The sequence below is a fragment of the Sminthopsis crassicaudata genome, chromosome 2, assembly GCF_048593235.1.
Source record: "Sminthopsis crassicaudata isolate SCR6 chromosome 2, ASM4859323v1, whole genome shotgun sequence".
Classification (NCBI taxonomy): Eukaryota; Metazoa; Chordata; class Mammalia; order Dasyuromorphia; family Dasyuridae; genus Sminthopsis; species Sminthopsis crassicaudata.
In genome coordinates this window covers 468,091,659-468,106,906 of record NC_133618.1, presented here as the reverse complement: position 1 = coordinate 468,106,906, position 15,248 = coordinate 468,091,659, and the positions used below count along the sequence as shown (strand labels likewise).

Below are 15,248 nucleotides of genomic sequence, written 5' to 3'. Positions count from 1 at the left end.
CTGTAAATAAAGACTCTAATAAAGATTTCTCCGGGAAAGAGGTGAACTTACAGTAATGTGGGTGATATATTATTAATTAATTAATATCTCTTACCAGGGTGCTGCATAAATTAACAGGAAAATTGATGAAAAGGCTTAATACAAAGTATTATGTCGAATTTTAATTTCTAAGGGAGTAGTCCTCCACTCAAGTCAGCCTCTGATGCCTCCTTATGGCATAGAAGTGACACTATGTTCTCAAGCCTCTGCCAGAGGAACACCGTCTCCCATAGGACCTGCTAACCTGAAAAGATTTTGATGATGGTCTCAGCAATTGGAGAGAGAGAGAGAGAGAGAGAGAGAGAGAGAGAGAGAGAGAGAGAGAGAGAGAGAGAGAGAGAGAGAGAGAGAGAGAGAGAGAGAGAGAGAGAGAGAAGGAGAGAGGGAGGGAAGGAGGGAGGGAGGGAGGGAGGGAGGGAGGGAGGGAGGGAGAGGGAGAGGGAGAGAGTGTAGCTGTCTGACTAAGTATGGAGAAGCTCAGTACCATCAAAATAGGATTAAGGTATGGGAGGGTTGAATTCGGTCTCAATGGAGAACCTGAGAATCCTATCACTGTAGGTTCTCGGACAGAGGCCATATTATCTCTTGGAGAGGTTGTGGTTGCTTAGAAAAAAAAAGTCCCATTCAGTTACAGTTTGGACTAGGTCACTTCTGAGGTCTCTTCCAGCTTTGAGATTTGGGGATGATAATGAAATCATACAACCTTAAGAAGAAAAGCAAACCACATAAGAAATATTGTGTTTTATTTGTTTTTCCCCACTGTATTGACAGACTAATCTTACTTGGGACTTTATACCATACCTCTCTTCTCCCCTTTTCCCCCTTCCCACCATTGAGATGTAAACGTAGTAAGAACTAGGATCTTATCCAAATATCTATCCTGTCTCACTTAGGGCCTCAATCAAAAAACTACTTATCAGCTATAATAATAGCTGGTGTTTATATAGCACTCAGAGGTTTGTAAAACTCTTTATATACCTTATTTGAATCCCACAGTAACCTTGTAAGATAAGCACTAACACAATCCCCATTTTATAGGTGAGAAAAGAAGTGGGATTATAACCTAAGCCTTTCTGACTTCAAATTTAGTATTCTCTCTACTTGTTCTACTCTACTGCTAGTGTCCCTGAGATTTATTGTATTTAGACTGGAGGCTAATTGTTTTTTAACCAAAGCTTACCCAGTTGTTGCTCATATAATAATAATAGCTCCCAGTTTCACAGTGTTATATGATTTATAAAGCACTTTCCTCACCACAGCCTTGTCAAGTAGATGTTGGAATGATCACTATCCCCATTTTACAGATGAGGGTGACTAGGTCAGTTCACATTGTATATGGGTTCAATTCCCTACCCCCAAACATGTGCACATGCAGGAACACAGATATCCAATAAGAAATCTCATTTTCTCTAGAGGTCTTATATCTAAGTACAAAACAAAATTAAGAATGTAAAAAATATCTCAGTTAATTCCTGTTGTATGCCATAGGAGAAAGAGTTCACCTTTGGAGTCTGAAGTGCACTTTTCCCTCTTCTCTCTCTCCCCACCTCCTGCCCTCCTCATCAACTATGTTAATGGGGTATGGGACTCAGTTTCTTTGTTTCTCCATTGGACTATTGTGAAGAAAAGATTTTGTAAACCTTAAAGCAGCAAACAGCAGCCCTTGTTATTATTGTTATATCACTATTAGCATTATCTGGAACAGGACCTAGTTATCATTGGCCATTATTATCATTGGCCATTTCTCCTTCTGGCTACAGTCATTTTCTTTTAAGCATAGTGATTTTATTTTTACAGTAATCATTCTGGGGTTAATTGGCCTTTTGCAAAACTTTTTTTAATGCCTCCCTCCCTTCTCCATGTAATTATTGCATTGTGGATAGTTTCCTAAAGTAGTTCCACTTTAACAGAAAATAGACTCCAGAGCTGATTTGATGAATGGTTTGGGGTTTTGTTTGGATTTTTGATTTTACGTTACCCACTTGAGCTGCTTTGTGGTGAGATGGAATCAGACAATAATCCTGGAATCAGGAGATTTGGATTCAAGTTTCAGCCTCTCCACTGAGTAGCAAGAGGGCACTTTGGGACTCAGAGTCTTTCCCTCTAATCTTAGAAAAGCAAGATGGCAAAACTGAGGCTTAGAGAGATTAAATGACCATTCCAGAGGCAAGTTAGGAGATCTGAGACAGGATCTGAATCAGGCCATGACACTGTACTTGAATGGTCATTACCAGGGCCTAGACATAGGGAAGCACAATGTGGCAAAGCTTAGGGTATGATATGTAGCTGCAGAGGAGCCTGATTCCAGATTGTAGAGAGCTTTGAATTCCAGGCAGAAGAGGTAGCATGTTACAGGGGAAAGAGCCCTGGCTTGGGACTCTAATCCTACTTCCTGATACTACCTGTGCGCAAGTCCCTTAACTTCCTGGGCCTGAATTTCCTCATGTGCAAAATGAAGAGTTTGAACTAAGTGACATCTGAGGTCCTTCCAACTCTAGAGCTGCAGTCTCAACTTTACCAAAGTTTTGGGGCAAAGGAATAATTTTACCCATATCTTTGGAGGAAGAACATCATTCTTCGAGTATATGAATCATGGATGAGAAGGGGGAGTAGATATAATAACATGTCTAAAGGACTATAAGGTTACATGGGTCAGCTTGCCCTAGTGAGGCAAATGCTAGAGGTATTAGCATCCTCTTTTACAGATGAAGAAACTGAAGCTCAGAGAAGTTTTGTGATTTTGCCCAATGTCACACAGCTAATATCAAGGGCAAAATTAAAATCTAGACTTCACATCACTACAAATTCATGTCTCTTTCCTCTATGCAACTTCTCTAAAAGATCTCAAAAGTCCCTTTTTGTCTTAAGTCCTAGTGTCTTGTGATGAAGGTAGGGACGAAACAAAACAGCAGCAGTGGGAAGCTTCAGATGCTTCTCAATGGCCTAATGGAGCTTTCTGACAAAACTCCCTTCAGGAAAGATGCATTAGAGTATTCCCTCAACCTCTCTGTTTCCCTGCTGAGCATATCCCAGGCATTCTTGAGAGTCCCAGGAGAGAGAGACATGGAATCACTGGACAAATCTTTGTATCACCCACTGTAATGTCTGGGCTAGCTTTCTGGAGGATCTCTGGACTGGCTTTGGTCTTTAGGTGGAGAAGTGATGAAAGCAGAAGAGCCACCACTAAGCTGGTCAGAGATGGAGTCCAGAGTCTAGAATCTGGAATCTGGAGTCTTCTCTTGTGTCTATGTCCAAGACTCCTCTGTGTGTGTCTGAGACTCTTAGTTCCCAGTCCACTCAGCCCTTAAATGTCCGATTATATCACTACAGCAACTGAACATGTGCCAACTGTCACCATATCAATCACACTGAGTAGGTTCTTAACAATAGGCACCCTTCTGTCCTTGGTTCAAATATACCTTTCCAGAGGTCCAGTCCTCTACAACCCACCTTAGTCAAAGTATCACTTGTGAGCAACTTCACTGCTTTGCAAATTGTAGACAAAAGAGGAGGCTTTTTCCAGTAAACATTGAAGAAGTAACACAGCTGCCCAGGTACTCTCTGAACCAGCCCAGCTCCTGCTGTTCAGCTATGTTTTACCCAAGTGTCTTCTGACCTTTTTTCTTTCTTATTCCAGGTCACGCGATGTTTAAACTTACCTATCTAAGCAATCACGACTACAAACATCTCTACTTTGAGTCAGATGCTGCTACTGTCAATGAGATTGTGCTGAAGGTGGGTGCCCTTCTTTGACATTTGACATCTTAAGTAATGATAATACTTTGATATTTCAGTGTCCCCATGATGTTATTGGTTTGGGGGTCTCCTCCCTTTAGACATCTAGCTTGTAGCCAGTTTTCCTCCTATACAATTCTTGCCCATGTCTTTCCATCAACCCTCCATATAGAATTCCACTGAAGGGAAGACCAAGGTTCAGATCCTATCTCAGATCTCCTAACTTACCTATGGAATGGCCATTTAATCTCTTTGGGCCTCAGTTTTGCCATGTGTCAAAATTGCAGTGGTCCCTTCTGTCTCTGCATCTACACTGTGACCTCCAAGCCATCTCTCCTCTTTTCTTCAGTTTGACATTTGGTAAGATACTCAGTTCTGAAGTCCCTAATCCTGTCACTGACTGCACCCTGCCAAGTCTCAGCCTTGGATCATACCTACCATTCACCACTTTGACTCCCACAAATGCACTGCTGAAGAAGGTGAAGAAGATCACCTCACTTTTCTGACAACCTCAATTAGGTCCTCAGTATCTCTAGACAATCCTACTGCACATCCCTTATCAACTTATTATTCTACTCCACAATCTTTTCCAAGCCTTTTCTTCCCTCCCCAACCTCATGGCTTCTCTGCTCACATCCTGTCTGCTGAGAATCTTACCTCATATGTTACAGAAACACTTGAAGCTATTTGCCACAAGGTCATCCAGCTTGTCACCTCTTGTGCCTTCTGCTACCATCTCTCCCTTTGCTCCTGTTTCACCAAGGCTAGCCCCTCCTCCCCTCTAGCTCCCTCGCATTCATTGCCCATGTGGTTACTTCTTTTCGATCTCTCCCCATCTACAGCCTGCTTCCCACATACAAACATACCATGTCTCCCCCCTCTTCAAAAAGCCCTCCCCTGACCCTTCCATACTATCATCCTATAAACCTTCTGCTCTTTGTACCTAACCTCCTTGAGAAGGTCATCTTCTACAGGTGCCTCCACTTTCCTTCTTCCTTTTTCATGAGCCCTTCCACTGAAACTGCTCTCCCTGCCCCCCCTTAGTTTCCAGACCTAGTGGCCTTTCCTCGGTCCTCATTTTTCCTAGCTCCTTGGTAGCCTCTGGCATCCTCACTCACCCTCTTCTCTTTGACACTGTGCTCGGGGTTTTCAGGATGCCCTTCTCTCCTGGTTCTCCTACTTATCTTCCTACACAGGGCCTGGCATATAGTAGTCACCTAATAAATGTTTATTGACTGACAATGTATGGATGCAGGATCCTGTGAACACAGTACACAAAGTGCTTTCCTAACCTATAAGGTTGGCAGTTATTAACCCCATTTGACAATTGGGAAAACTGAGAGTCAGGTGCAGTGACTTTCCCAGAGTTACAGAAGTACTGAGTTATAGATTCAAAACGACCTTGTAAGTCATTCTGGTCCAGTCTTTTATTTTGGACAAGAAAACTGAGACCAAGAGAGGAGAAAGATGATGAGTTAGCCAACAAAGTGCTTCCTCTTCCTGATTGCCAGGTTCCTTGTTTGTAAAATGAGAACAGTACACAGACTGCTTCTCCCCCATGCCCAGTAGAAGGCACTCGCATCTTCTGATGCCCCATCCAGCCTATTTGCTTCGCCCTGTTTCAGCAGCTACAGGGGGAAATTTCTTGGTGATGGATAATGCTGCATCTAATGCCTATTCGGTTGTTACTAAAAGCTGGTTTTCTAAGTCACTCTTTTGATGCTGCCCTTGATTTTCCCTCAGAATTCATGGGTGGTGCACAGTGTTTTATCAAGCTCTTTCCTGTGTTCAAATAGAAATTTGGGAGATCCTAGGACATCATAGTCTAAAATCCAGAAGGATCTAAGAGTCTATGAAGTCTAAATCGCCTTCCCTTTACAAAAAGAAGAAACTGAGACCCAGCAGGGTTAAGGAACATGCTCAGAGATACCCAAAGATCTAAAGCCAAATTTTGTTCCAGTTTCAGATTCAGCTCTCTTTCCATTACTGCACTTTGAGGATAAAGCTGCAGAATATCTCATAAATGCTCTATATAAAGTAGCTTCTCTTTATGGAATATTATTGCTCTATAAGAAATGACCAGCAGGATGAATTCAGAAAGGTTTGGAGAGACTTACATGAACTGATGGTGAGTGAAATAAGCAGAACTAGAAGATCACTGTACACTTCAACAACAATACTGCGTGAGGATGTATTCTGATGGAAGTGGATATCTTCAACATAAAGAAGATCCAACTCACTTCCAGTTGATCAATGATGGACAGAAACAACTACACCCAGAGAAGGAACACTGGGAAGTGAATGTAAATTGTTAGCACTACTGTCCAGGTTACTTATACCTTCAGAATCTAATACTTAATGTGCAACAAGAAAATTGGATTTACACACATATATTGTATCTGGGTTATACTGTAACACATGTAAAATGTATGGGATTGCCTGTCATCTAGGGGAGGGAGTAGAGGGAGGGAGGGGATAATTTTGAAAAGTGATTACAAGGGATAATGTTATAAAAACAATTTACTCATGCATATATACTGTAAAAAAAAATTTTTATAATTATAAAATTAAAAAAAAAACAAAAAACAAAAAAAGAAAAAAAAATACCAGTGCTTTATTAAGCCAATAACTCCAAATAAATAAATAAATAGATAGATAAATAAATAATGTAGCTTCTCCCAGACCCTATCCAAGAGGAAATTGACTTCTAGAAATTCTAAAAGGCTCTCAGGATAACATGGTCCTTGGATTAGCTTTATTAGGAGGCTCCAGCCATAAATGGGAGAGGGGAACAGTGGTATGGCAGAAAGGAGGGGCTGACCTTGGAATCAGGAGGCCTGGCTTCAGTTTTCAGCCTTGCCACTCATGAATTTGTGACCTTGCACCAGCTCCCAAGGCTGTTATGAGAAAAGTACTTTAGGAGCCTTACAGCTAAATAGAAACTTGAGTTTTTAGTCTCTACCATGCTGACTCTGCCCATGCACATTTGTCAGTCAGAGCAACTGGATGTAGAGCTTTAAGAGCTTAGACCCCAAACCCCAAATGCCACACTCGCTCTGATATAGACCTGCTACCTAACAGAACCTTGACCAAGGCTAGCCCCTCCTGGAACTTCCCCTCTTCCTTTCCCCTTCTCTTCCTCCTCATCTTCCTTCAAGAAACTGAGTTTCTTGCTGTGCCCTGCACTCTGCATGCCCTCTTGTCTTCCTGTACTTTTTCCCTAGCCTGCTCACCAGACTTGCTCCTGTCCCTAGTTCTCGTCTCTGTGCCCAATGCTCCATGTGAAGAAAGTGCCAGTAAATAGTTGCTTTTTAATGAACTTAAGGAAAGTTGTATTGACAGTCTCCCCCAGGATTAGCTGGAGGTTTGGGGCAGTGGAGAGAGCCTTGGCTATGAGGAGCCAATGTCTTGAGTTTGAATTCTGGTTCTACACCTGCTCATGCTGCTTAGCCATGGTTCAGTTTTTATACCATGTCATTGGGGATTTTTTCTTACTGTATCATCATAAGATTAAAGCCAGAAGATTCTTTAGAGTTTATCTAAGCCCAACTCTTCCTCCTAAATATGGATATCAGAAAACGTGGATTCTGGTTCTAGCTCTGTGACCTTGAGCACTTTTTCTCTGTGGGTCTCAGTTTATTAAGCTACAGAATAGAGGTATTAATCCAGGCACAGGCTTTCTGGCTGTTCTAAGGCTATTTTTTTGCATAGTGCTTTGTAACTGTAGAGCACAGCCAAAAAAGAATAATATCCAAAACCACACAAAACATAAGTACCAATTTAAGAAAACAGTGGCCTGGACCGGAGCCCAGAGGCCATCCAGAATGACCACAGTGGTCTGGATTGGTCTGAAAGGGCTTCCCAGAGGACCAAGGGGCTCAGTTCTGGAGTTTGCCTGAGATTTGGATTGACAGCAAGGAGAAAATGAGGAATTGGGGGCTTGGGAGGATCCTCAGAAAGTATTTGTGAGACAATGACATAGATCCACTGGGTCATATGAAGAGCAGGTGTTTTTTGTTTTTGTTTTTTATTAATTTTAAAATTATAACATTTTTGACAGTACATATGCATAGGTAATTTTTTACAACATTATCCCTTGTACTCCCTTCTGTTCCAAATTTTCCCCTCCTTCCCTCCATCCGCTCCCCTAGATGGCAGGCATTCCCATACATATTAAATATGTTATAGTATTTTCTAGGTACAATATATATATGTGCAGAACCGAATTTTTTTTTGTTGTTGTTGTTGCAAAGGAAGAATTGGATTTGGAAGGTAAAAATAACCTGGGGAGAAAAACAAAAAATGCTAACAGTTTATACTCATTTTCCAGTGTTCCTTTGAAGAGCAGGTGTTCTTGAGAGCCACCAGCCTGCAACTGATTTCACATGCTTTGTAAGCTTTAGAGCCAGATCCTAAACTTTTTTAGGCCAGTCCTTCTCTCAAACCCTCATTTTACAGATAAGGAAACAGAGGTCTACCATCCCATAGTTACTAAAGTTTTGTTTCCTTTAGCAATACAGATAAATCCTCTGAAACCTAATATAGTCTTTCAGTTTAGAGTTTCTTAGAAAGCTGAGAGAATGAATAATTTGCCTGAGCTCAAGCAGCCATTGTGTGTCAGATAGGATTGGAGCCCAGACTCCAAAGCGAGGTCTTTGCTGCTCTCTTTTCACCCCAGCCCTCTGACTTCACATCCAGACTCTCTGCCTCCTCATTTTTAACTTGACCTGGGAAAAGAAACACACAGCAACCTTGTAGGCTTTTGTTTGTATCAACTTTTCTTATAAACATTAAAGGCACTTTAATGGGGGAAATTACCAGGTGAATAATAATAGTAGCTTTTGTTCTATAATGCTTTATAGTTTATAAAGTGCTTTCCCAGAGCAGCCCGAGAGATGAGTAATATAAGAATTATTCCCAATTTTACAAATGAGCCTTCTAAAGAGGAAACTACTTGCCAAAAAAGTCATATGGCTAAATGGCTAAGCTAGAATTCAAGCCTTAATATCTCCTGCACCCAAGGCCAAGGTTCCTTACATTCCACTACTCTGTATTCCCTTTCCCAATTTGAGACGTTGACCTTGGATAGAACTATAGAAAATTGTGCCTCTAGAAGATAATCATGTATCAGTAGCTTGATTCTAGATTTTATTCTAAAATGAAAGCAGTGTGCATATCAGTATAAAGAGTTAAATTATTATCTTAAACAAACAAGACTGCTTTGTGCAAATAGGAACATTTCCAGAACAGATCATAATGGTGACAGATTGATTTGGCAACACCAAAAGATAGAAGGATGGAACAATGTGGGGACCATTTCCCAGCCATGACAGTCATAGATTTGACGACAGTATTCTGTGTCAGACGTGACACATACATAGGGCACAAGCAGGGAGGGAATGAGAAAGGATTCCCAGAAATATGGCCTGGGGGCCTTAATGAGCAGCATTACTAGAATTCTTTTCAAAGAGTTTCTCTTACTGCCCCAGTTATAGGTGGAATATCAGAACATACAATGTCAGAGCTGAAAGGGTTCTTAAAACATAAACTCTTAGAGCCTAAAGAAAAAAACACCTTTGAAAATAGGATGTTAGAGTTCATAGAGACCTTAGTCTAGATCTCATCAAGAGTAAATCTCATTTAACAGATGACAAACTGAAGCTCAGAGAATGTCAGTGATTTGTCCAGTCCCACAGCACTTGGTTGGCATTGCTAGATGGACTTCTATGTCAGCGTTCATCCCACAAATCCATGCTGACTCTCTTAAATTTTTCATGTGTCTTCATTTTGTCACCCCAACAAGCTTACAGATTGACAAAGGCTTCTTTACCAAGTGGAAGTGTTGAGGTACTACGTAAAGAAATATTCTCTTACCCCTTCAGGTGTTTGGGTTTTTTTATAGTAGTATTAAAATATTCAGGTCTTCAGGAAAATTCTAGTAAAATTATAATCCTGTATTTGACATCCAAATAATTTTCACCCCAGCAGATTGATGACAGAAACACAGGTTTATGACTTCAATATGAGTTCGTGGAAGATCAAATACAGAGAAATCATTTTGCTAGGACAAAACTCTCTCAGAGCAAATGCATCTCGACTGCATATCTCAGTCCCTCTTACACACACTCCCAGGTGTGTGTTCATAGGGCATTCAAGCCAAAGGGGACCATCAGTATTACCTAATCTCATGCCTTCAATTGACAGATCAGGGATTTGCGGCCCAGAGAAGGGCCATGATTTTCCCAAGACCATATGACGGAGTTGGGACCTACCGTGCCAAATCCCACATGGCCTTCTCATCTTCTAACACTTTCTGCTCAGTGTCTTTTCCAAACAGGTTATCTTGTCTCAGACTGGGTAACAGTTTGTTCTATGCTGCAGCAGCATTGACTGACTTTAGGAACTAATGATCGTAATCCTCTTGGAAGATTAAATTTAATTTTCTCCCATCTCTGATTTTTATAGCAATTTAAATGCTCAGTTTTATCTGCCATTCCCAAAATGAAGCAGTAGCATCTCTAAGCTTTAGACAAACTAAATAACTGATAAATGATGCCTTGTTTGCTTCAGGACATTAAGCAGATTTTAATTAATTTGGTTAAATTTCCACTTTCAACTTTTTTTTTTTAGTGTTTCTGATTGGAGTGGGGAGGGAAAGAGGGTACAAGGTTTTCAAAATTCCAAGTTTTTTGAAACCCTCATAGAGCAGTAACCATTGTAAAATGACTGAAGACAAATATCGAGCAGATATGTCAGACAATGTGAGCGCCGCTCTAAACTCCATGTGATCTTGGAAAATTACTCTACTATTCAGGGCCTTCTTCTTATCTGCAAATGAGGGAGCTGACCTCAAAGGTTAGAGCTACAAGTTCTAACATTCCATGTCCTATATTCAAAGCTCCCTTCTAAACCTAACATTCACTGCTTTCAAGTTTCTAGCATGTAAATTGTTTATTAATGATAATAGCTTAAATCATTTTATCTCTTTGTGGTTCACAAAACATGTTTTTTACGATTCTGAAGTAGATGGGACAATTTTTTTTTAATAGATGAGCACATTGAGACCTAGTAGAGCCTCCCAGCTACTAAAATGTCAGAGACAAGATACAAACCTAGATGTGATGAAACTACAAAAACAGGTCTGTTTTCAATGTTCTGACATTTGGTATTCTCAGGCCCCTTCCAGCTCTAACATGATATGTTGTAACAACATTCTTTTTTTGAAGATCCCTTTTGGTGCCAGTATTCTATATTGTAGAGTTCCTTCTCTAGCATTCTGTTACAAGGTCCCTTCCCATTCACACATTTCATGCCCTTTCTTTCCATGTTCTCAGGTTTCTTCTAGCTCTGCCTTCTATGTCCTATGCTTCTAAAAGGGGGAAGTTAGCAGTTTTGGGTGGAGTCACTAGTGTGGTAAATCTATGCTTTCTCTATTCTAATCAAGCTGGGGCATTTTTGGTCACTAGCTCTGCAAGCTTTTGGCACGAATTTCATAGAAATCATCAGACTCTTCAAATTGGTTCCTTTCTATGATAGAGTGATGGAAGCTGTAGCTTTATTGACCATGAAACCTCCCTATATTTTTATGCCGTCAGCTATAAAATGCAATGAAAGTGAGACACTCTACAGTGCATAAAATTGTGCAAGTCTGAAGCCACAGCGTATTAACCAGCTAATGGCAGACCAAAGGGCGTTTTTATCTTTGGATTCTAACATTAATCTTCCATTAAAATTATCTATGTGATTATCACAAAGCACTGGAGATAATAAATGTAAGAAATAGTAGGCTTGTTAAATATCATTTAAAAATACTTTGATCTTAGAAGATATGTCATCACACATTGAAGAGATTAGATTAGGTGAGTATGCAAACAGTGTAATCAAGGAATGGTTTCCCAGCATCGCAGGATTCAGAGCTAGAAAGCCCCTCCCTCTCCCCCCCCCCTTGCCCCTGCCAGAGTCCTCCTCCATCCCCTTTGTTTTGCTAAGTAAGAAATTGTGGCCCAGACAGGGGCAATGACTTGCCCAAACACAGAGTAAGTGGCAGCACCAGGACTTGAACGCAGGTCTCTGGACTCCAAACCCAGTGCCCTTTCCACTCTGCTTCACTGCCTATAAAACTGATAAGGACTCTGGTTTCCATGTCTTCATATCCTGCCCCGAGTGCTCAGGCTGGAATTGTAGTTCTTCATGATTTATTGAACTCAGCTGGTAATTTGGCAACTGTTCAGCCAAATGACGAGACCCAAGTGTGTCCGACCTGCTGTCCTCAGGCTCTGTCTTGGAGTTCCCACTGCTTGTGCCTATCAGAGCAGAAAGTTTAGATGGGGCCAGGAGGCGCAGTGTGCCTGAGAGAAGGCAAAGCTCCAAGGCAGAAGACTCCTGACAACTGGGTTTGCCTCCCAGACCTGTGTGCTCACTAATTCAGCGACCCTGGCAAGCCAGTGCTCTTGGGTTCAGTGATCCCGAAAGCCCCTTCGGCTCCGACAGACTTGGATTCTGCGGTTCTTTGGGACAGCCAGGCAGCAGCATCTGGTATGGAGCATCCCTCCAGAGCCGTTTTGGCATTAGAGGGCACCAGACTTGTGCTTGCCCACAATCTGGGAGAATTGCATGAGCTGTGAAAGGATCCAGAGAGAAGTTCTGATCTTTCTTAGAAAGAAGAAACAATATTGTTTCTAGTTGTAGTTTATAGGTGTGTGAGTAGAAGTAGCGACAATAGTAATAATAGCTAAGCTGTCTCTCATCTGATTCTCTGTTTTTGTTTTGTTTTGTTTTGTTTTCTTGCTGAGGCAACTGGGGTTAAGTGACTTGCCCAGGGTCACACAGCTAGAAAGTGTTAGATGTCTGAGGTCAGATTTGAACTCAGATCCTCCTGACTTCAGGGCTGGGGCTCTATCCACTGAGGCACCTAACTGCCCTATTATCTGATTCTGAGACTGAGAAAGATCATGTGACCTTCCAGGGTCCCACAAATTGTAAGTGTCTGAGGCAGAAGTCCAAGTCAGCTCCAATCACTCAGTATCCTCTTGCCTCTCAGCAGAGACCCTGCAGAAAGGATCAGAAAAATAAGAGCCAAATGAGGCATCAAGTTCAACCTTATTATTAGGAGACTGACCCATAAGGTCAAGGGATTTGTTTGATAGCACAATGTTAATAAGTAATAGAAGCAAGGTGCTTGAGATACTTTCCCCCCCACTTTCTGCTGCCTTGCTCATAGTGTCAGTGCCTCCTGTATCAGAGAAAGCCTATGGCCACTGATGGATGTATGTGTACATAGCTTTAGAGAGTCAGGAAGTTAATTTAAGCTCACCAAATTTCCCTTGGCTGTCCAGGTTGGTGCCTCAGTGCCTTTCATTCTGACAATAGCATTAGAGGGCTGATCATATGTAGAATATGCAAAGGTCCAACTGATGGGGTGAGCATGTGAGTAGTTGCAGCTGGTCTGTGAATCCTAGTGAGGAGATCTGGATTTGTGTACCAGCACTATTGTTCATGGACAATCTAACCTTGGATAAGCACTTTCATTTTTCTGGACCCCAGCGTTCCCTTTTCTACAGTGGGAGGTTTCAGTGGATTTCTATGATCCTTTGCAGCACCAAATCCTGGGATGCTCTGAAATCCATATACAATCTTCGTTGTCCTTAGACTAATAACTACTAGCCTGTAAAAGTGAATGATGGGTAATATGCACTCTTGTTTTCTAGGTGAACTATATCCTGGAATCCCGAGCAAGCACTGCCCGGGCTGATTACTTTGCTCAAAAACAAAGGAAACTGAGCAGGAGAACAAGCTTTAGCTTCCAGAAGGAGAAGAAATCAGGACAGCAGTGATAGCTGGAACAAAAACAGTGATGTTCCACCCTTCAAATCAGCAGCAGCAGCAGCAGCAACAGCAGCAGCGGCGGCAGCTCCCTAACGGCCTTGGTGGGCACTGGCAAGGGAAGGCCCCAGGCTCTGTACAGTTTCTCATGGTTGAAAGATCCTGACCACTATGTTGGGGATGGAATGGAACCCAGAATTTGGTGGGTTGCCCTATGCCCTTTGACTGGATCCCCTTCAGCTGGAGCTGACACTCAAATGAGGATGGCAGTTATTTGGATTAGAAGCCAGACAAGATCACATTCTGGGTGAACTCCATTATGTAGCACATACACAATATCTCTCTCTCTCTCTCACACACACACACACACACACACACACACACACACACAAAGTGACTTCAACTTTTTTTCACTGCCTGATTTATGAAACATTGATATGTAAGAGAGGTTACTTAAAACATGATCAAATGTCTTCAGATTAATACCGAACAAAATGTATACTTTTTTTTTTCTTATAATAAACTGGCGTAATCTTTATCAAGACATATAGGATGGACCATTCTTTGGGGCAGAGGGTTAATTATGTAATTCTTTTTTTAAAATTTTCCAGATTATCAAAGGGCAGATCTTTTTAAAAAGTATTGTTTGATTCTTTTAGAAAAAACGTTTATTGATAAATTAGTTTTTCTAAATGCCTCATTGATTTTGGTGACTTCCTATAGAACCTTATGGACAGCTGACAAATGAGAAGGGATGTTGCATCTTGAAACCCAGCATGTCCTTTCCATGCACGGAGAGGCTTTATTTCCACAGGTGAGAAGACACAATAGAGCCAAGAGCACTTGACTGAGAATCAGGAAGGATCAAAAGTGGACCTCATCCCAACTTTTAACAAGACGTGTCACCTTGACTGAGCTCCCTGCCTGCCTGGGCCTCCTCATTCTGCTCATCTATAAAATGAAGGGGTTTGGATTGTGGGATCTCTTAAGACACCTTCCAGCTCTGATTTCAGTGACCCTCCTGTCTTCAGTGACAGTGCTGGCTTCACGCCACTGGGCCCACTGGAAATTAACAACTGCTATTCCTGGTTTCTGATCTTTGGGGAAAATAGCACAATATAGTGGGGGGCGGGGGGAATCAGTCAAATAGTGTGAGAAGAACAGAGCTCTGGTCCTCACTTAAATACTGTGGCCAAGATGCTTCCTACTTCCCACCCTCAGCCTTACATTCTGCAACATGATTGGTTAGGATTAGGTCTAGGTCTCCTTCCCTTCTATTATTCAATGTTCTTTGTTCTAACAATATGATCTAAAGTTCCTTCTGGCTCCAGCATTCTGATTTTTAATGGGTAGGCAGACTTTCCAGGTTGGACATCTTCTGATACAATCACAGAGCTTCTACCTGGAAATAGAGAATTCTCATTTCCCTCAGGCCAGGATCCTGGATCCCTTAGACAGTTTGGGGGAGCCCCAGGACCCATAAAATAAACATTCTATTTTAATACAATTATCAAGATTTTTTTAAATCAAGTTCACCAACCCAGGTAAAAGAATCCCTGCCTTACCTTGAAAGAAAAGATTTTATTGATAATAGAGTTTTTTGTATTATATGAACTTTCTCACCTTTCAGCAGCTCATGTGGATGGAGCAAC

General features: G+C 41.5%; 1 protein-coding gene across 10 annotated transcripts in view; it reads left to right on the top strand.

The window, feature by feature from the left end:
- Positions 1–14,144, top strand: part of MAPKAP1 (MAPK associated protein 1) — a 332,422-nt gene extending 318,278 nt beyond the window's left edge. For all 10 annotated transcript variants that reach the window (XM_074293097.1, XM_074293095.1, XM_074293096.1 and 7 more), the window contains 2 exons: positions 3,677–3,774; positions 13,482–14,144. In XM_074293097.1, coding sequence (XP_074149198.1) covers positions 3,677–3,774; positions 13,482–13,607 — 224 coding nt within the window. In that variant the 3' untranslated portion in view covers positions 13,608–14,144. The remainder of the gene's footprint in view (positions 1–3,676; positions 3,775–13,481) is intronic.
- The last annotated feature ends 1,104 nt before the right edge of the window (positions 14,145–15,248 follow it).